Source organism: Dama dama, chromosome 20, assembly GCF_033118175.1.
Source record: "Dama dama isolate Ldn47 chromosome 20, ASM3311817v1, whole genome shotgun sequence".
Classification (NCBI taxonomy): domain Eukaryota; kingdom Metazoa; phylum Chordata; class Mammalia; order Artiodactyla; family Cervidae; genus Dama; species Dama dama.
In genome coordinates, this window is record NC_083700.1 from 9,064,393 (window position 1) to 9,086,651 (window position 22,259).

The 22,259-nt window shown below is 50.8% G+C and overlaps 1 protein-coding gene across 3 annotated transcripts in view; it reads left to right on the top strand.

Annotated features, from left to right (window-relative positions):
• Nucleotides 1-7,348, top strand: part of OLFML2B (olfactomedin like 2B) — a 45,130-nt gene extending 37,782 nt beyond the window's left edge. For all 3 annotated transcript variants that reach the window (XM_061120254.1, XM_061120255.1, XM_061120256.1), the window contains exons 7-8: nt 5,578-5,754; nt 6,263-7,348. In XM_061120254.1, the coding sequence (XP_060976237.1) occupies nt 5,578-5,754; nt 6,263-6,864 (779 nt within the window). In that variant the 3' untranslated portion in view covers nt 6,865-7,348. The remainder of the gene's footprint in view (nt 1-5,577; nt 5,755-6,262) is intronic.
• The last annotated feature ends 14,911 nt before the right edge of the window (nt 7,349-22,259 follow it).

The window sequence follows — 22,259 nt, forward strand, 5'->3', positions numbered from 1 at the left end:
TTATTGTCTACTGCAAGGAAATAACACAAGTAAGAAAGAATATAATGGGATTACTTGGTAATTCATGGTTCTCAGAATACTGCTGCCTTCTTTCTGCATTCAGAGTTCTCTTTAGAATGGCAAGTGTGGCCTCTGGGGCCGTGACGCCCCGCCCACTCAGTCACAGGGACAGCACATCTGCCTCGCCCCATTGTCCTATTAGATTCTAACTATAAAATAAAAATCCAAACTAAAATGATTAAGAATTACAAGATGGCAATAGCAGAGCTTTAAAAAGGTATTGCCCGGTTCACATGTCCATGAAGCTACCTCCAGGCATGGCGCCCATGGGGAGTATGAGCAGTTAGGTATGGGCAAGAGATCTCAAAGCTGGCAACCCGAGGGCCAAATGCACCCCAAGACGTCTTGTCAGCCTTAAACTTGAATGCCTTTAGGTCAGCTGCTCTTCCAGTCCACCCCGGTCTCTGTTGTTACTCATCGTCTCATACTCAGCCTGCTTCACCCATTTCCATCGCACCTGGCCCCTAGAGGCATTTGAGTTTGAGAACTCTGATTGAGGGGAGATGGCAAGAAGTGATGGCATTGAAGGAGGGGCTGATGTGCTGGGATAGGACCTAGGGCTTCCTGCAGCAGTTGGTGATGGTGAGTTAAGGGTTTAAGCAGAGAAGCAGCTCAGGACTTCTGGAGGCAGGGGGTGGATGGGTTAGAAGGGGTTAGAGATGAGCCATAGAAACCACCAGCGTAACTGGAGTGATCCAGGCAAGGGACAGTGAGGTCTAAGCTAAGCAACAGAGGTGGAGTGGAAGAGCTGAGAAGTGAAGAGGTGGGAGACGGTGACCAATGGGGCCGTGTGTGGAGGAGAGGTGGACAGCAGGGAGACCCAAGATTCCTGGCTTGGTGAATGGTGCGCCACGCCTTTCTCCCGGACAGAAAGTACAGGAGGAACAGGCTGTGAACTGAAGCAAATGAATTCCTTTTTGTATCCATTAAGTTTGAGGAATCAGGAGGACACTCAGGAGGGAAGTGTCTCATAAGGGGGTGGCTACCTGGTGCTCGGTAACAAAGTCTGGGATGAGTGAGAGCCAAGTGTGCCTGGGGAATACAGGAAGAAAAATAGGAAGATGAGGGGCTGGAACTGGGGCTCTGAGAGATAACATGTGCATCGTGGGCAGAAAAGAGAACCAGCCAAAGCCAGCCTGGCCTGGGCGGTGAGTGGGAACCGGGAGAGGGGTAGGTAGGATTACCGAGTGTGTGAGGGGGCTGGTAGCTGGGGCACAGGACAGGCTTGGCTAGGATGAAAGGACCAGAGGGCATCCCCAGTGGCCACTGTGCAAGCACTTAAGGCAGCCACCTGGTGAGGGGTGGAGGAGTGTGTCGGGGCTGCTCCACCCTGTAGGGGAGGCCTGCCACATGACAGCCATAACTGGGAGCCCTAGAGGCAGAGGGGGCCTCTTATTTGCTGACTTCTTTTTGTTGGATGGCAAGATTGAGCAGCTTGATGAGAGGAAAAGCCCCTACAGACCCTGGGAACCTTTGAAGCAGGGCCAGCTGCCTCCCAAGACCATTGATGATGAGATGAGTTAGTACATAGAGACAGCTCAGGAAATGTTCCCTGTCACCATACTTTGGGGGAAAACTTCTGAGCTGCAGGCAGAAGCATTCTCTTTTCTCCACAGTGCCTTTGAACTCTCTCTCTTCTTTCTCTCATTACCCTCGAAAAGGAATAAACACATGGCTTCTTCTCTCCAAGGCTGCCAAGGGTGGGAGCATCTGAATGGCCCCAGACTCTCAGACCGTAGTGATGGGCCTGGGCTCATGGTTTCCTGACCTCCCTTGAACTTGTCTTCACATGCTCTCAGACCACGCATACTTATCACTCTTTTTCTGCCTGTGCTGGACCCCACTGTGTGTTGCTGGCATTTGCTCTATCTGAGGGCATATGGTGATACATCCTGAGGTCCTGGGTGTCGGGACTTGGAAGCAATAAGCTGAGACTCCCTTCTTCCTACAGAAATAGAGATGCTTGACTCCAGAAGCAGACTCCATCTGTTTTAGTTTCCTATGCCTCCTGTAACAAATTACCACAAACTTCATGGCTTAAACAAAAGAAACTTATTCTCGAATGTTCTGGAGACCAGAAGGCTGAAATGAGCCTTACAGGGCTAAAATCAAGCTGTCAGGAGGCTGGTTGCTTCCTGAGGCTGCAAGGGATGGTCGAGTCCTTGCCTTTTCTAGCCTCAGGTGGCTGCCAGTGTCCCTTGGCTTGGGGCCTCCTCCTCATCCTTCCTGTGCTTCCATCATCAGGTGCCTCCTCTTCTGCAGTCAAATCTCCCTCTGCCTCCCTGTTAATGAGGTTACTTATGACTGTGATTAGGATGCCCCTGAATAATACAGGCTAGTCTCCCCCCTCCCCTGGCCACCCTCCATCACAGCATTCCTGACGGAATCACGTCAGCAAACTCTCTTTTGCCATATATAGTCCCATTCACAGGTTCCAGGATTAGGAGTTGGATACCTTTGGAAGACAATACTCAACCTGCCATACCATTCTCCAAGCGTGCTCATGATGTGGGGAGGGCATATATTTTGCTTGTTTTTCTGTGGAAGAAATGAAAGCTCTGTGACTTTTCAGGTGGAACACAGACCTTGGGGGTCAGCAGCAGGACCAAGAGCAATGCCAGGCCTCTGGCTGCAAAGTGGGGGCACGTTCTCTAGCTTCACATTAAGGTCCTATCATTGCAGAGCCTTAGTGCTGAGACAGAACCCTGTAGGGGTTTGGAAGCTGCCTGGGGCAATGCAGTGCATTGATGCTTAGACGAGTCCCAGCTTCCAAGAGCTCATCTGCAGTTTCCACGTCTGGGCAGGAAGGTGGCATAGCCATAGCGACCCTGACAGGAACCTCTGGCCTCTCACGGCCGCTTGTGAGGCTCTGAGTCTTGGCTGGAGTCTGCCTCTGATGCAGGGGGTTGGGTCCTCACTGGGCTTTTCCAGGGGAAGGGGGCAAGTAAAAATGCCCCTCTCTGGGCATGGCGGGCTAGGGCTCACCTTAGTTCTAAGGAAGCACAGCTGCTCCGCTGGCAGCCAGGGTCCCACTCAGTGCCAGGGAATGAGATATTTTCCATCAGCCTTCTGCTGCCCAGGCTCAGCGAGATTCTCCTGTTTTATTGTCTCGAGCAGATGAGCTCAGTTGTGGGAGAATGAGGCTTTGGCTGGTAGGCTGTGCTGTTTGTCTTACAGAGACCGAAACCTTCCCCTCTCTGTCAGATCAGGACCTAATAAACCCCACACAGAGATGCCTGAACCCTGCCAATTGCACCCAACTGCGGGGCCTGCCTGGGAAACAATGTTTATCCTGCTTTCAGACGCCTGCCTGCCCCAGGCTCGGGGCCAAGGGCACAGCGCCTGCCCCGTCCTGCCAGCTCAGACCACTAATGGGGGAGCAGGAGGGATGGAAAAGACTGAAATAGTTTGGAAACAGGGGTGGCCTGGAGTTTAGAGAGCCCTGAATCTGAACCGTGGGCTCTTGCTCTTTGGACCTGTGTGAGTATCAGGGGCAGATTCCTCTCATCGCTGTTGCCTGTCCGTGAGCCAGTGTTGATGGCAGGTGAAGGAGAGGGTATTCTGCTGGTCCCAGCTGCCAGGAGGAGGAAGAGTGTGAAGTCAAAGTGTTAGCTGCTCATTCATGTCCGACTCTTTGCAACCCCATGGATTGTAGCTCGCCAGGTTTCTCTGTCCATGAAATTCTCCTGATAAGAATACTGGAGTGGGTAGCCATTCCCTTCTCCAGGGGATCTTCCTGACCCAGGGATCAAACCCGGGTCTTCTACACTGTAGGCAGATTCTTACCATCTAAGCCGCCAGAGAGGAGGAGGAAGTCATAAAAGCTGGATTAATCTGATTCTCCCACTGCCCTCTCTTCCCATCTCCTTCATAACCCATTAGTGCAGAGACAAAAAGAGCAAAGAGCAAAAATACATGCTCTCAGTAAGCGGTCACATGTTATTTTAGTATCATTCAGGGCCATGTTCAATATAATAATACTGCATAGTAAGCATGCAGGCAGGCTTTTGATTTGATTTACAACCCAGCATGGCTATGGGGCTTCCCAGGTGGCACAGTGGTAGAGAATCCACCTGCCAATGCAGGAGATGCAAGAGATGGGGTTCTGATCCCTTGGGCACAAAGATCCCCTGGAGTAGGAAACAGCAACCCACTGCAGTATTCTTGCCTGGAAAATCCCACAGAGGAGCCTGGCGGGCTACAGTCTGTGGGATCGTAAAGAGTGGAACACGACTGAGCGCCTGCGTGCGCACACACACACGCATGCATGCACGCACACACTCACGCACATGCACACACATGCACACGCACGCACACATGCACACACATGCACACACACACGTGATCCTAGCGGTCTTTGAGGACGTCTCATGGGGTCACCCAGGAGGGCGTGGCAGAGTGCTTGTCCTATTAAAGCAGACCTGACCTTTGAAGGAGGCTCCTACAGCCCAGAACAAGCTCCTTATGTGGGAACTTGGTCCCAGGCCTCTCCAGTTCCCAGAATGAGGTCCTGGCACCCTGCTCACAGGGGTGTGGGCTTGAGGACAGCTCTCTAGGACCCAGCAGGTGGGCCTCAGGGACATGACATCCCCTGCACAGTCAGGGCTGGTCTCTACTGCTGGCCTGGGCCAACCTCCTTGGGGCAGCCCAGTAGCTGGTGAAGCTCTATGTTCCTGGTCATGCACAGTCCTCTCCTCTGGTTACCTTTCTCATGCTACCGTGTATTCATCTGAGTTTCAGAGCATCTGCTCAGTGCCTATGGCCTGTCAGACACTGTGTCTGGGGCCCAAGGACACAAAGGGGATAGCCACAGCCCCTACCCCCTGGGGTTTATGCTTGAGGTGGGGATGGGCATTGAATCAGGAGACAGATACACAGGCATTGTCAAAACAGAGGATGACATGTCCTGTAAGAGAGGTACATTCACGATACTGTGGGAGCAGGATGGAATCCAACAGGGGGATAGAATGGCTTTTCAGAGGAGAAAGTGGTGTCAGAAAAGCACATGGGAGCTTAGATCCCTGAGGGGTGAGTTCGTAGGACTGAGAAGAGGTCAGCAGGAGCAAAGCGTGGTGGCATGAGCGTGGACAGGATGTTGGCAGTAGACGGCTCCATCAGAGTAGACTGCAGGATGAAGAGGGGGCTTCCCAGGGGGCGCTAGTGGTAAAGAACCTGCCTGCCAATGCAGGAGACAGAGAGATGCAGGTTCGATCCCTGGGTCGGGAAAATCTGGTGTCAGAGCTGGCACCCCCTCCAGTATCCTTGCCTGAAGAATCCCATGGACAGAGGAGCCTGGTGGGCTACAGCTCATGGGGTCCCAAAGAGTCTGACACAACTGAGTGACCGAGCATCGCTTGGATAGATGAGAGGAAGAGCAGGGGAGCAAACATCTGCTGTCACACAGGCCTATAGAAGCCTGTGGAGGAGGTCAGACTCCAGGAGGGGCAGCCAGGAAGGGTCTTGGGGTGGGGCATTCTTCGATCATTCTAACCCCTCCATCCACCTCTCCTCCATCAGGAAGGTGCAAGGACACCCTCTCCACCATCACAGGGCCAACTACACAAAACACATATGGGCGGAATGAGGGGGCCTGGATGAAGGACCCCCTGGCCAAAGATGAGCGGATTTACGTAACCAACTATTACTATGGCAACACCCTGGTAGAGTTCCGGAACCTGGAGAACTTCAAACAAGGTACGTGCTACAGGTCCAACTCAAGGGAGAGTCTTCCTTCTCCACTGTCCTCTGTTTTAATCATGACCAGATCACCCATGGTGGAGACAGTGGAAGGGCAGAAGCTTCTTCTGATGGTAAAAGGAACTTCTAGCAATAGGATGTCCCTCTCCCACGCCCCCTTTCATCTTCCAGCCCCTGAGACATGGGACAACCTGAAGTCCAGTCCAGAAGACAGCAGTGATACATCTTCCCTTTCCCGTGGTCCTTGACTGTTTACAAACCGTGTTTATGTGTGTTAGCATCTGGATCCTTGAAGTAGCTCAGTGAGGGGAGTGGGAATTGTCATTTATAAATGACAGATGAGGGTGCCTCACAGAAGTAGGAAGTGGCAGAGCCAAGACACAACCCAGGGCTCCAGACCCCAAGCCTGTGGCGCACCCCTCCCTTTGGGCTGCCCCCCTCCCTCCCCATGGCGGGTGTCACTGCACCCTCGCCCTGAAGCCTCCTGCCTTCTCACCGCCCGCAGGTCGCTGGAGCAACTCCTACAAGCTCCCCTACAGCTGGATTGGCACAGGCCACGTGGTGTACAATGGCGCCTTCTACTACAACCGGGCCTTCACCCGCAACATCATCAAGTATGACCTGAAGCAGCGCTACGTGGCTGCCTGGGCCATGCTCCACGATGTAGCCTATGAGGAGGCCACGCCCTGGCGGTGGCAGGGCCACTCGGACGTGGACTTTGCTGTGGACGAGAATGGGCTGTGGCTCATCTACCCGGCCCTGGACGACGAGGGCTTCAGCCAGGAGGTCATCGTCCTGAGCAAGCTCAACGCCATGGACCTGAGCACGCAGAAGGAGACCACATGGCGCACGGGGCTCCGGAGGAATTTCTACGGCAACTGCTTTGTCATCTGCGGGGTGCTGTATGCTGTGGACAGCTACAACCAGCGCAATGCCAACATCTCCTACGCCTTCGACACCCACACCAACACCCAGATCGTCCCCAGGTTGCTGTTTGAGAATGAGTACTCCTACACCACCCAGATAGACTACAACCCCAAGGACCGCCTGCTCTATGCCTGGGACAATGGCCACCAGGTCACCTACCACGTCATCTTTGCCTACTGACACCGCTGTCCCCACAAGCAGAAGTTCAAAGGGGCTGCTGGCACCTTGTGTGTGTGTGTGTGTGTGTGTGTGTGCGTGTGTGTGCATGTGTTGTTTAAAAAATATATATTATTTTGTATAATATTGCAAATGTAAAATGACAATTTGGGTCTATTTTTTCTATGTGGATTGTAGATCAATCCATTCATGTATGTGCTGGTCTCACCCTCCATGGTTTATATTTTTGTGCAAATCAACTTCTCCTTTCGACCAGTAACCACCTTCCTTCAAACCCTCGACCCCCTCCAGCTTCCTGATCTCCGTCTGAGAAGGTTTCGTCATCAGGGTCTTGCAGGCAGATGGCACCAGGAGCAGGAGTGAAGGAGGCAAGAAAGAAGTGCTAAGGGGCGGGAAAATTGTTTTATGTATTGGAGAAGTTTTTGGAAAAAAAAAAAAACAGAAAAAATTGCTTTTTTTTTTTAAATAAAGAAGAAATTAAAAATCACCCCAAATGCGTTTTTGTTTAGCACGGCTATGTCTGACGGGATTACACGCCTCCCCGAGAAGGCGATGAGTCTGTTTCACAGAACCATCCTCATGCTGAGCTGCTCCCAGGCAGCTCCTCTCCCTCCTAATGTGGGGCTTTGTTGGGGGGTTGGGGGGTGGAATTTGGAAAGAGCTTACCCCCGCGGCACTTGCTTTGTGGCATTGATCCCTCCCCGGCTCTTCCACTGTCACACCAGCTTCCTTGATCTGTTTGGCTTTTTTTCTAGTCATTACCCAAGATGTAGGAACCTGTTCATTCCTTAGTCTTCCTCCATGTAGTCTGGTGGTTGGCACCATTGAAAATATAAAGCTGAGTGTGACCTTCACCCTGTACTTCTTAAGAAGCTTACAAACAATTTCCCCCTTTCCCACAGTCCTCTCCTCCGCCGATCCTCAACATTCACATTCAGCCAGCCTTCCTTCCTAGCTTCCCCACCAGAGGAAAGGCCTTCTTCTGAAACAAGGCCCCTGAGGGAGCTGGGTAGACCTGCCATCCCTCCCCATGCACATGTGTAAGTGCCTGCTGCCCACAAGCAAGCCCTTTCCTCCACGTGACACAAATCCGGAGACAGAAGCCTGGGCAGAGACAAGCCCAGTGACAACCAGATGCCGGCCGAGGTGATCACGGAGCGGGCCAACTTCAGTGTCAGCGCGGCCTGGTCCTCCAGAGTCCTCTACGCCATCGCTGCCAGCCCCAGCCACCCACCCCAGACTGTGCCAGGCAGCCGTTCCCAGACACCATCAAAGGGGTGGGAGCCACAGACCCTGGGAGCAGCACCGCAGGCAGTTACAGAAGACGGAGTGCTCTTGAGTGTCCCCCTTTCCAAGGAGGCTTGGGGCCTGGCTGTGGCTCTGTTTGTCCTGGCCTTGGAGGGACATCTTTCTCCCGAGGTTGTGGGTGGTAGGCAGAACCCAAGAATGATGTGGGGAGGCAGTCAGGTCACCACACTGTCCCCACCCTGCACCATCTCTACCTGCACCCCCATAGAGGGAGCAGCTGCTGCCTGCTGAGTCCTAGAGCACAGACACCTCCCCCCCTCGTCCCCCCCACCGCCTGGTCATCCCCTCTCTGCACAGTGGGTGGCTTCCACCCCCACCCTGCTAGCAGCTTCCTCCACTTAGACCATTCTAAATAACGAAAATCCAAATGACTTCACTTTGTCTTGGGGCTGTTTGGGTCAAATTCTCCGGAACAGATGCTAGTGCCTATCAGGCTCGGAGGCAGCAGCAGGGCTTACAAGCCGGGACACGGTATGTCCAGGGTTCAAAAAGACTTTGATGGACGAAAATGGAGGTAGAGTTGCCCACGTCCAGAGGCCTTGCCCAGCTAGAGAAGAGAGAAGCTTTTCCTGCCTAGACTCTGGCCCTTCTGTCAGGCCCTGGTTGGAAACCATAGCAGAGTCAGCATGAGCCCCAGGTCGGGCTGCTCTGAGGGAATGCGGTAAGCCACCAGGAGAGTCACTGGTGGGGAGCTCACATCTTATGGAAATGTTTATACATCCATCTGTCTATCCAGCCAGCCATCCACCGCCCCCCACCCCACACCCATCCATCTGCTTCCCAGGTGGCTCAGTGGTAAAGAAGCTGCCTGCCAACGCAGGAGATGTAGAAGACGTAGGTTTGATCCCTGGGTCAGGAAGATGCCCTGGAGGAGGAAATGGCAATCCACTCCAGAATTCTTGCCTGGGAAATCCCATGGACAGCGAAACCTGGTGGGCTACCGTCCATGGGGTCGCAGGAATTAGACACGACTGAGCGTGCACACGTGCACGCCAGACTCCCAGACGAGGGCTTGTCACCTCGGGTGCACCCAGCCCTCCGGGGACCGCACTGCTGGGCGGCCCAGAGCCCAGTGCTGGTTGCGGCCCCTCTCCTGTCTGTGCCTGAACCACAGCCTTCGCACTTTGCTGATCCAGATGAGGCCAGGACCTCCGAATCTGCCCACTCCTCAGGTCTCTGCGTCAGCCTCCTGAGGGTTGGGTTGCCCTGCCATGTCGAGAAAGGAAGGTCTCAGACTTCAACTTTCCAGGGCAGACTGGCCTTCAGGGATAAGCCTTAGGAACAAGCAATGGGGATCAGTAGGATGTGGTCAGGGATCAGGAACGGTCCCTGCTGCTACGGAAAATAATTAGTTGTGGGAGGCCTGGCTCAGAGGTGCAGGTGTAGGGGTCCTAGGACATGAGCCGTGTTCCCTGAAAAGCCAGAGCCTCGGCTGAGGAGCCTAAAGGCCGGAGTGGCAGAGCAAGGACCAGGCAGGTATATCGCCTATGCCAGAGGAGTAACCATGCAGGCCTGGATCCACGGGCCCCGGATAGGGCTGGTCAGCAGGCAGGAAGGGCAGCTGCCCACCTCCTTGGTGACTCTGGGATTAGGCTCCGACATGGTCACTCATGTGGCTCCTTACCCGAGCATCAGTTTTCCTGCCCTGGCTCCCCTGAGCATCTCCTGGCCCCTCTGTCAGTCGTCAGGGAACTCCCCCTGCTGGGAGAAACAGCCCCTGGGGATGCCAGCTGCAGCCTATCTGGGCGATCTACTTGCCCCACGGCTGAAATGCCCACTCAGACCAGGTGAGGATCTGCTCCCCAGGTACCTCCCACACGCCGGAAGAAGGAAGCAGCGGAAGGGGTGACCTCAGGCCTGAAGCTGGGTGGTCAGAAACAGTTCCCCTGAGCACACCCAGGACTTCTCCAAGCAGCTTTCTCATCGCGGGACTGAGTTTCAGAAACATGAAGAATTAGAGAAGGAGTTTTTCAGAAAGTTGAAAAGGTGGAGAAACAGCCAGGTAGGTACTGACCCTCCTGGCCTTTCCCTCACCTGTGAAAGGAAGGGGGTTCTTCCAGCTCTCAGATTTGCAAAGCCTTCTCTGAGCTTTGGAACCCCTCACCTAACCTGGGGCATTTTTTAAAAACTTATTTATAATTGGAGGATAATTGCTTTACAACGTGGTGCTGGTTTCTCCCATTCAGCAGCATGAATCCGCCGTTGGTGTACATCTGTCCCCTCCCTCCTGGACCTCCCTCCCACCTAGCCTGCCCCCGCCCACCCCTCTAGGTGGTCACAGAGCACCAGGCTGAGCTCCCTGTGTATACGGCAACTTTCCACTAGCGCTCTATTTTACACCTGGTAACATATGTTTCAATGCTACTCCTCTCTCCACCCTCTCTCCCCTCACTGTATCCACAAGTCTGTTCTGTCTGCATCTCTATTCCTGCCCTGCAAATAGGTTCATCAGTACCATTTTTCTAGATCCTATATATATGCATTAATATATGATGTTTGTTTTTCTCTTTCTGACTTACTTATCTCTGCATAATGGGCGCTAAGTTTATCCACTTCAGTTCAACCTACTCACATTCATTCCTTTTTATGTGTGAGTAATACTCCATTGTGTGTATGTACCACACTTGTTTATCCACTCATCTGTCAATGGACACCTAGGTTCCTTCCATGTCGTGGCTATTGTAAACAGAGCTGCAATGAACATGTGGATACATGTGGGGTTTTTTTGAATTATTAACCTGGAGCATTTTAATTGCTTGATACTGATGGGAAAACAGATTTACTTTTGTTTTCCTATTAAAGTATTTTCCAACAGTATCATTTTCAAAAGTGGAGAAAAATATGACTAACAATCTATACATTATTTTTGCATTCATCTGTTCATGTTTACATGTATTCATTCAACAAATATTTACGGAGCCCCCACTGGGGAACCTGAGTGACCAAGTCAAAGTGCCTGAGCTCAGGAATCTTATATTCTGAAGTGGAGGAGAGAAAAGGAATTTATTTATGTGTGTTATGATGGGTGGCAATAAAAATAAAGCAGGGAAAGAATATAGAGAAACCAGGAGGAAGAGAGGGAGTGGCTTCTTGTGTAGGCAGGTCAGAGAAAGTCTCTGTGATGTGGGGACATTTGGACAGAACCAGAAGACGGCAGGACTGAGCATGCAGACCTCTAGAGGCTGACAGCTCGGCACAGGACCAGCAAAAGCCCTGCAGCAGCCCCTCTCAACAGCACCAGCCCACAGCAATTAATCTCCAGGCTCCCGGTGAGGCCGCCGGAGCGCCCACCAACCCAGCCCCTGGGCAATGAGCACATTTATTCTGTGGCCACATGATATGCTCACACGCCTGAACACAATTGGGTCATGGCGTGCGGCCCTTTTTCGTGCTATCACCAAGGGAGGGCTTCCCTGGTGGATAAATAGTAAAGAATCCACCTTTCAATGCAGGAGACACGAGTTTGATCCCTGGGGTGGGAAGGTTCCCTGGAGAAGGAAATGGCAACCCTTTCTAGTATTCTGGCCTGGGAAATCCCATGGATGGAGGAGCCTGGCAGGCCACAGTCCTTGGGATCACAAAGCCTCAGACACAACTTAGAGACTAAAGAATACCAACAAATCACCAAGGGATAGGGATGTCTGCTGGAGGAAACTGCCTCCAAGACCTCGGTCTGAGCTCTGACTCCTCAACGTGGCATTCATATGACCTCAGAAGAGGAGCACACACTGCCCACAAGGAGGACGGATTCATGGAAGATTAGAACAAGGTGGTGCGAGTAAAAGTGAGTGGAAAACACTAGCCGAAGTCCTCATGCAGATCTCCTAAGCCAGCTTCTCCTCTCGACCTCCCTGATGGTCTCCCGGTCTCTGGGATATAAGTTTAAGGCTCCTTTCTGAACTTTGCTGCCCCTCCAAGATACTTTCCTTCCACCTGAGGCACTTTTGGGAGATAGTGGGTGTTTGTGGACAAATATCTGCTCTGCCTTGTTCTGGCTGTGTGATCTTGGGAAAAAACACTGAACTTCTCTGAGCCCTCAGTAATGGGTCTGTCTTTTATTGGCTGTTTGGGGATGTAATGAAATAACACCCAAAGCACAAGGCAAAAACGGCACACAATAGCTTTTATTGTGACTTTATTGTGCTTTTATTGTGACTGACAATTTTCAGCCAGGAAAATACATAGGAAAGTATAATGAACCCCCAACATCAAGTATATAATAATTATTAATATTTCATTCTATTTGCTTCAACTTTAAAAAAAAATTTGCCTAAAATATTTCAAGGACATCATAACATTTTACCCAAACTTATTTCAGTAGGCCTATTTCAAAAGAAGGACATTTTCCTATATAACCTCAATGTAACAAGGCTAACAGTGATTTCTTAAAATCATTAAAACCAACTCTCATTCAATTTCCCCAGTTGTGTCTTGTACGTTTGGACCTCTGAATCAAATCAATCAATGTCACAGGAGTGCTGGCTGCAACGGCGCAGGAGCAGAGCTACCCCACGTCCAGGGTCAGGGGCGGTGGCCCAGAGGAGCTACCCCACGTCCAGGGTCAGGGGCGGTGGCCCAGAGGAGCTACCCCACGTCCAGGGTCAGGGGCGGTGGCCCAGAGGAGCTACCCCACGTCCAGGGCCAGGGGCGGTGGCCCAGAGGAGCTACCCCACGTCCAGGGCCAGGGGCGGTGGCCCAGAGGAGCTACCCCACGTCCAGGGTCAGGGGCGGTGGCCCAGAGGAGCTACCCCACGTCCAGGGCCAGGGGCGGTGGCCCAGAGGAGCTACCCCACGTCCAGGGTCAGGGGCGGTGGCCCAGAGGAGCTACCCCACGTCCAGGGTCAGGGGTGGTGGCCCAGAGGAGCTACCCCACGTCCAGGGTCAGGGGCGGCAGGCAAGAGGAGCTACCCCACGTCCAGGGTCAGGGGCGGTGGCCCAGAGGAGCTACCCCACGTCCAGGGTCAGGGGCGGTGGCCCAGAGGAGCTACCCCACGTCCAGGGTCAGGGGCGGTGGCCCAGAGGAGCTACCCCACGTCCAGGGTCAGGGGCGGCAGGCAAGAGGAGCTACCCCACGTCCAGGGTCAGGGGCAGTGCCAGGGTCAGGGGCGGTGGCCCAGAGGAGCTACCCCACGTCCAGGGCCAGGGGTGGTAGCCCAGAGGAGCTACCCCACGTCCAGGGCCAGGGGCGGTGGCCCAGAAGAGCTACCCCACGTCCAGGGTCAGGGGCGGTGGCCCAGAGGAGCTACCCCATGTCCAGGGTCAGGGGTGGTGGCCCAGAGGAGCTACCCCACGTCCAGGGCCAGGGGCGGCAGGCAAGAGGAGCTACCCCACGTCCAGGGTCAGGGGCGGTGGCCCAGAGGAGCTACCCCACGTCCAGGGTCAGGGGCGGTGGCCCAGAGGAGCTACCCCACGTCCAGGGTCAGGGGCGGTGGCCCAGAGGAGCTACCCCACGTCCAGGGCCAGGGGCGGTGGCCCAGAGGAGCTACCCCACGTCCAGGGCCAGGGGCGGTGGCCGAGAGGAGCTACCCCACGTCCAGGGTCAGGGGCAGTGGCCCAGAGGAGCTACCCCACGTCCAGGGTCGGGGCGGTGGCCCAGAGGAGCTACCCCACGTCCAGGGTCAGGGGCGGTGGCTGAGAGGAGTTACCCCATGTCCAGGGTCAGGGGCGGTAGCTGAGAGGAGCTACCCCACGTCCAGGGTCAGGGGCGGTGGCTGAGAGGAGCTACCCCACGTCCAGGGTCAGGGGCGGTGGCTGAGAGGAGCTACCCCACGTCCAGGGTCAGGGGCGGTGGCTGAGAGGAGCTACCCCACGTCCAGGGTCAGGGGCGGTGGCCCAGAGGAGCTACCCCACGTCCAGGGTCAGGGGCGGTGGCCGAGAGGAGCTACCCCACGTCCAGGGTCAGGGGCGGTGGCTGAGAGGAGCTACCCCACGTCCAGGGTTGGGGCGGTGGCTGAGAGGAGCTACCCCACGTCCAGGGTCAGGGGCGGTGGCTGAGAGGAGCTACCCCATGTCCAGGGTCAGGGGCGGTGGCTGAGAGGAGCTACCCCACGTCCAGGGTTGGGGCGGTGGCCCAGAGGAGCTACCCCACGTCCAGGGTCAGGGGCAGTGGCCCAGAGGAGCTACCCCACGTCCAGGGTCGGGGCGGTGGCTGAGAGGAGTTACCCCATGTCCAGGGTCAGGGGCGGTAGCTGAGAGGAGCTACCCCACGTCCAGGGTCAGGGGCGGTGGCTGAGAGGAGCTACCCCACGTCCAGGGTCAGGGGCGGTGGCTGAGAGGAGCTACCCCATGTCCAGGGTCAGGGGCGGTGGCTGAGAGGAGCTACCCCACGTCCAGGGTTGGGGCGGTGGCCCAGAGGAGCTACCCCACGTCCAGGGTCGGGGGCGGTGGCCGAGAGGAGCTACCCCACGTCCAGGGTCAGGGGCGGTGGCTGAGAGGAGCTACCCCACGTCCAGGGTCAGGGGCGGTGGCTGAGAGGAGCTACCCCACGTCCAGGGTTGGGGCGGTGGCCCAGAGGAGCTACCCCACGTCCAGGGTCGGGGGCGGTGGCCGAGAGGAGCTACCCCACGTCCAGGGTCAGGGGCGGTGGCTGAGAGGAGCTACCCCACGTCCAGGGTTGGGGCGGTGGCTGAGAGGAGCTACCCCACGTCCAGGGTCAGGGGCGGCAGGCAAGAGGAGCTACCCCACGTCCGAGGTCAGGAGCAGTGGCTGCGCTTTGCTGGAACAGCCATGAAGAGACACCCCACGTCCAAGGTAAGAGAAACCCAAGTAAGACCGTAGGTGTTGCGAGAGGGCATCAGAGGGCAGACACACTAAAACCATAATCACAGAAAACTAGCCAATCTGGTCACAGGACCACAGCCTTGTCTAACTCATTGAAACTAAGCCAGGCCGTGTGGGGCCACCCAAGATGGACGGGTCATGGTGGAGAGGTCTGACAGAATGTGGTCCACTGGAGAAGTGAATGGCAAACCACTTCAGTATTCTTGCCTTGAGAACCCTATGAACAGTATGAAAAGGCAAAAAGATAGGATACTGAAAGATGAACTCCCTAGGTCGGTAGGTGCCCAATATGCTACTGGAGATCAGTGGAGAAATAACTCCAGAAAGAATGAAGGGATGAGGCAAAGCAAAAACAACACCTAGTTTTGGATGTGACTGGTGATAGAAGCAAGGTCTGATGCTGTAAAGAGCAATATTGCGTAGGAACCTGGAATGTTAGGTCCATGAATCAAGGTAAATTGGAAGTGGTCAAACAGGATATGGCAAGAGTGAATGAACATCACATTCTAGGAATCAGTGAACTAAGATGGACTGAAATGAGTGAATTTAACTCAGATGACCATTATACCTACTACTGTGGGCAGGAGTCCCTTAGAAGAAATAGAGTAGCCATCATGGTCAACAAGAGTCTGAAATGCAGTACTTGGATGCAATCTCAAAAACGACAGAATGATCTCTGTTCATTTCCAAGGCAAACCATTCAATATCACGGTAATCCAAGTCTATGCCCCAACCAGTAATGCTGAAGAAGCTGAAGTTGAACGGTTCTATGAAAAGAACCCCAAAAGATGTCCTTTTCATTATAGGGGACTGGAATGCGAAAGTAGGAAATCAAGAAACAAATTTGGCCTGGGAGTACAGAATGAAGCAGGGCAAAGGCTAATAGAGTTTGGCCAAGAGAATGCATTGGTCGTAGCAAACACCCTCTTCCAACAACACAAGAGAAGACTCTACACATGGACATCACCAGATGGTCAACACCAAAATCAGATTGATTATATTCTTTGCAGCCAAAGACGGAGAAGCTCTCTACAGTCAGCACAAACAAGATTGGGAGCTGACTGTGGCTCAGATCACGAAGTCCTTATTGCAAAATTCAGACTTAAATTGAAGAAAGTGGGGAAAACCACTACACCATTCGGGTATGACCTAAATCAAATCCCTCATGACTATACAGTGGAAGTGAGAAATAGATCTGATATGATAGAATGCCTGATGAACTATGGATGGAGGTTCGTGACATTGTAGAGGAGACATGGATCAAAACCATCCCCAAGAAAAAGAAATGCAAAAAAGCAAAATGGTTGTCTGAGGAGGCCTTACAAAGAGCTGTGAAAAGAAGAGAAGTGAAAAGCAAAGGAGAAAAGGAAAGATGTTCCCATTTAAATGCAGAGTTCCAAAGAATAGCAAGGAGAGATAAGAAAGCCTTCCTCAGTGATCAATGAAAAGAAATAGAGGAAAACAATAGAAATGGGAAAGACTAGAGATCTCTTCAAGAAAATTAGAGATACCAAGGGAACATTTCATGCAAAGATGGGCTCAATAAAGGACAGAAATTGTAGGGAGCTCACAGAAGCAGAAGATATTAAGAAGAGGTGGCAAGAATACACAGAAGAACTGTATAAAAAGATCTTCATGACCCAGATAATCACGATGGTGTGATCACTCACCTAGAGCCAGACATCCTCGAATGTGAAGTCAAGTGGGCCTTAGGAAGCATCACTATGAACAAAGCTAGTGGAGGTGATGGAATTCCAGTTGAGCTATTTCAAATCCTGAAAGATGATGCTGTGAAAGTGCTGCACTCAATATGCCAGCAAATTTGGAAAACCCAGCAGTGGCCACAGGACTGGAAAATGTCAGTTTCATTCCAACCCCAAAGAAAGGCAATGCCAAAGAATGTTCAAACTACCGCATGATTGCACTCATCTCACACACTAGTAAAGTAATGCTCAAAATTCTCCAAGCCAGGCTTCAGCAATATGTGAACCATGAAATTCCAGATGTTCATGTTGGTTTTAGAAAAGGCAGAGGAACCAGAGATCAAATTGCCAACATCCACTGGATCATCGAAAAAGCAAGAGAGTTCCCGAAAAACATCTATTTCTGCTTTCTTGACTATGCCAAAGCCTTTGACTGTATGGATCACAATAAACTGTGGAAAATTCTGAAAAAGATGGGAATACCAGACCACCTGACCTGCCTCTTGAGAAACCTGTATGCAGGTCAGGAAGCAACAGTTAGAACTGGACATGGAGCAACAGACTGGTTCCAAATAGGAAAAGGAGTACGTCAAGGTTGTATACTGTCACCCTGCTTATTTAACTTATATGCAGAGTACATCATGAGAAACGCTGGGCTGGAAGAAGCACAAGCTGGAATTAAGATTGCCGGGAGAAATATCAATAACCTCAGATATGCAGATGACACCACCCTTATTGCAGAAAGTGAAGAAGAACTAAAGAGCCTCTGGATGAAAGTGAAAGAGGAGAGTGAAAAAGTTGGCTTAAAGCTCAACATTCAGAAAACTAAGATCATGGCATGCGGTCCCATCCCTTGATGGCAAATAGATGGGGAAACAGTGGAAACAGTGTCAGACTTTATTTTTTTGGGCTCCAAAATCACTGCAGATGGTGACTGCAGCCATGAAATTAAAAGACGCTTGCTCCTTGGAAGAAAAGTTAGGACCAACCTAGACAGCATATTTAAAAGCAGAGACATTACTTTGCCAGCAAAAGTCTGTCTAGTCAAGGGTATGGTTTTTCCAGTAGTCATGTGTGGATGTGAGAGATGGAATATAAGGAAAGCTGAGCACCAAAAAATTTATGCTTTTGAACTGTGGTGTTGGAGAAGACTCTTGAGAGTCCCTTGGACTGCAAGGAAATCCAACCAGTCCATCCTGAAGGAGATCAGTCCTGGGTGTTCATTGGAGGGACTGATGCTGAAGCTGAAACTCCAATACTTTGGCCACCTGATGCAAAGAGCTGACTCATTTGAAAAGACCCTGATGCTGGGTAAGATTGAGGGCAGGAGGAGAAGGGGACGACAGAGGATGAGATGGTTGGATGGCATCACTGACTCAATGGACATGGGTTTGGGTGGACTCTGGGAGTTGGTGATGGACAGGGAGGCCTGGCGTGCTGTGGTTCATGGGGTCGCAAAGAGTCAGACACGACTGAGTGACTGAACTGAACTGAATCAACGTACACTTTGAGTTTATAGTTTTACATCTTAATTCTCTCACACACATAAATTTTACATTTTAGAATAATTTAACAGTTACAAAAAAGTTGCAAAGTTAGTACTGAGAGTTTCCAAATACTCTTCACTTGGTTTCCCCTAATATTAATATCTTATGTAATCACTGTATTTGTCAAAACTAGAAAACCAATATCGCTATGTTACTATTAACTAAACTCCAGTTGAATAGTTTCATCCTGTCCTGCCCTCTTTCTTTCATGCCTTGATTTGCTGAGAAAAACCATGTTGGGTTTTCTGCAGAACATCACTTTCTGGGCTTATCTGATGGCTTCCTTCAGCTATCATTTAATTTATTCCTTTCTCCCTTCTGTTTCCTTTAAACTGGAAGGTAGATCTGAAGGCTTGATTAGATCCAGGTTCAACTTTTTTTTGGCAAGAAAACTGCATGCTGACGCTGTGAACTTGGTGCTCAGTATTTCCCATATTTTCCCTACTACGTCCTGCACCTCCTCCAGCCTCACCACCCCGAGGCAGCATATTGCAGATGCCCCATACCAGTTCTATTGGCTTCTCTTCCACAGATCTGTCAAGCCCACCCTGACAGATGAATCTTACTTTGATAATGTCCTTGTAACTGTCAAGCTGAACATGGCACTTCAGGGCTGTAGTCATCAAGCACCTTTATTGTTCCTACCAATACCCCTGTATTTGGGGGGACGAATATCCCCGTATTTGCTGGGGGTGGGGTGGTGGTGGTGAGCCTTGTCTTTTCTTGCTCCCATATGAAAATCTGGGCAGGTCCTTTGACTTCTCTGGGAACTCTTAGGTAATAAAAAAGTCCTGTGGTCACCTTAAATAAACAAACACAGATTCAGTTTTAATCAACACGTTGGACTCCACCTCAGGTAGCTGCTTCGGTTTGTTGGAGACCAGAATCCTGCTCTCCGGGAGGCAGTCATCAACCCCTCCCCACCCACCAGGTGGCTAACTGGTCCAGAGTTGAACAGGAGAGAGAGGGGGGAACAAGCAGGGCAGGGAAGTTATGACTTGGCTGCTAAAGTCATGGTGGTCCAGCTCTCTTAGGAGGCATTTAAAATTCTCTCTCTCTCTTAGGCACTTTTGTGGGTCCTTTGAAGAGCCTCCTCCTCCTTTGATAGGGATGTCTTGTTGTCTTCTCTTCATAAGAACTTGAAGCATCTTTATTCTGGCTTATCATCCACCCTTTCCCTAGCCCCGAGGATTCTAGTGATCCTTCCAGGGGCATACTGCTGAAACCTCTGTCCCTCTAAAATGGCCATCTAGATCAAACTTAAGATGACCCCCTGTATAGCTACATCTGACCCATAGAAAATTTTCACTTGTTATTTATTCTGACCAAGCCTGGGAGTGCAGGTTGGCCTCCAACTAAGTAATCTTTGCTCTTCTGAAAAGTAGTAGCTAGCTAGCCCATCTTTCCTCTCTAGGTCTCCCAGGTGGGAGTCAGTCACTGGTTCACTGTGACCCCCGGACTACAAGGAACACAGATTAAGTGTCCCAGCTGGTCCATTTCAAGCTGTCTTCCCTTAGCCTTAAGGGGAAATGCAGGCACTCCCTGCTGCAGGAAGAAAGGCAGACCTCGGAAGAGCTCTCTCCAAGGGAATTCTCTTCATTCTCTTTAAAAAACCAACTCAGCTTTTTTTTTTTTTTTTTAATAGTCTTAAGGTGGGTGAAGAGTTTAAGTCTTTACCCAGTTCCAGGATACCTCCCTGGTGAATGGAGAGTGCAGTCTGGCCCCTCCTTTGCAATGGGAGAGGTAGTGTCTCCTGGAAACTCTCACTTTCACTTCCTATAATACTTCTCAGGTTTCTTCCTTCTATTAGGTTGGTGAAAAAGTAATTGCAGTTTCAAACCAAGAATTTTAAATCATTATAACTAGGCTCAAACACAGCTTTATAATCAAAAGTAGGATCGATTACAATCAAGACATTTTTGCCAACAAGAAATAAGTTTGTTTGTTCCTGTAGCATAAAAGTCTATGCTTTGGGATTTGACAAACCCTTGGAAACCATTTTTTGTTTCCTGCTGGTTGTGGGAGCATTTTCCCTGCAACAAGTTGTTGAGATGCTTGAAGAAGTGGTAGTTGGCAAGAGGTCAGGTGAAGACTGCAGATGAGGCAAAACTTTTTAGACTATTTCATTCAACTTTTGAAGTGTTGGTTGTGTGACATGCAGTTGGGTGTTGTCCTGGAGAAGAATTAGGCCCATTCTGTTGACCAATACTGACTGCAGGTGTTGCAGTTTTCATCTCATCTCATCGATTTGCTGAGCATACTTCTCACATGTAATGGTTTCACCGGGATTCCAGAAAGCTGTAGTGGAACAGACTGGCACCACCAAACACTGACCATGACATTTTTTTTGGTGCAGGTTTGACTTTGGGAAGTGTTTTGGGAGCTTCTTCTTGGTCCAACCATTGAGCTGGTTGTCACCGGTTATTGTGTACAACCCACTTTTTCTCCTGTGTCACAATCCAATTGAGAAATGGTTCATTGTTATTGCATAGAATGAGACAAGACATTTCAAACAGACAAGATTTTTGATTTCCAGTCAGCTCATGAGGCACCTACTTACTGATCTTTTTCACCTTTCCAATTTGCTTCAAATGCCAAACAACTGTACAATGGTCAACGTTGAGTTCTTGGGCAACTTCCTGTGTCGCTGTAAGATCAGCTTCTATGATCCTCTCAATTGGCTGTTGTCACCTTCCAATGGCCAACCACTGTGCTCTTCATCTTCGAGGCGCTCGACTTCTTGCCTTTTATTGCATTCATCTGTGAAGAGGTATAATCTACTCAGTGATGTGTCCCTCTCTTGGAAGGCAGAGGCCGTTTCCTACTCATCTGGAACTCTCCATTGCACTAAACAGAGAGTCTGGCTCATAATGCTTATTATTCACTAGGGATCTGCCAAATTAGTAAATAAATGAACGATAAATTCATTTTTGCTGCACAAAATTCAAGGTCAAACTAGTGACTTCACAAACAGGAACCTGACCAGAGTCACAGGCTTCCCTGCAGTTCTATTCAAGGAGTTGTTTTTCTTAAGGCTGTCCTGCCCACAGACTTTTAGTACAATGCTCAGGGGACCAGCTGGCATGAATGTGGCTGTGCTGAAGTTCAGGGACATGAGAACTCAAGGAGCGCAGATTTGTGGACACCCTAGAGAGGATCCTTCGGGAACCACCAGTCTTCACCTGGTCGTCATCCCTAAGCCAGGACACGCCCAGCTCATCCCACATCGCCAAGCCTCAGTGACAATGATGGGTTGCTCTCCTTATTTTTAACCAAGAGACACAGAATTATGCCCTGTTTCTCAACAAGTTATATAGCTAACGATAAATATGGCTATCTGGGGCTCTACTGAGCAAATGTGAGTCTCTGAAGGCTTGTCCTGAGTAGGTTGGTGAGGACCTCTGTCCTCTTGATCGCAGAGCTTCCCCTGGCTGCCTATGCACACCCACAGCATCAGGAACATCCTCCCTCCCTCCTCCATGAACTGCTGACTTCCTCAATCTCCCCTCTGCCCCACTCTCATGAAATCACAAATGGACAACAATAAAAGGCCTTGGATTGTCATTTTCAGAGAAGGCAACTCAGGATACTATTTTCTTTTTTATTTTTAACTGAAGTATGGTTGATTTACCATGTTGTGTTAGTTTCAGGTGTACGCATAGTGATTCAGTATTTTTGCAGATTATGTTCCATTATAGGTTGTTACAAGATAATGAGTATAATTCCTTGTGCTAGAGAGTATATCCTTATTGCTTATTTATCTTATACATAGTAGTCTGTATCTGTTAACCCCTAATTTGTCCTCCCTTTCCCACTCCCTTTGGTAACCACAAGTGTGTTTTCTATGTGAGTCTGTTTCTGTTCTGCACATAGATTCAGTTGTATTACCTTTTTGATCCATATATAATTGATATTATACTGTATTTGTCTTTCTCAGACTTACTTCACTAGGCGTGATATTCTCTAAGTCAATCAACATTACTACAAAAGACAATATTTCATTGTCATTCTATTTTATGGCATTTCCAATGGATGAAATATCCTTTTCCATATCCTCACT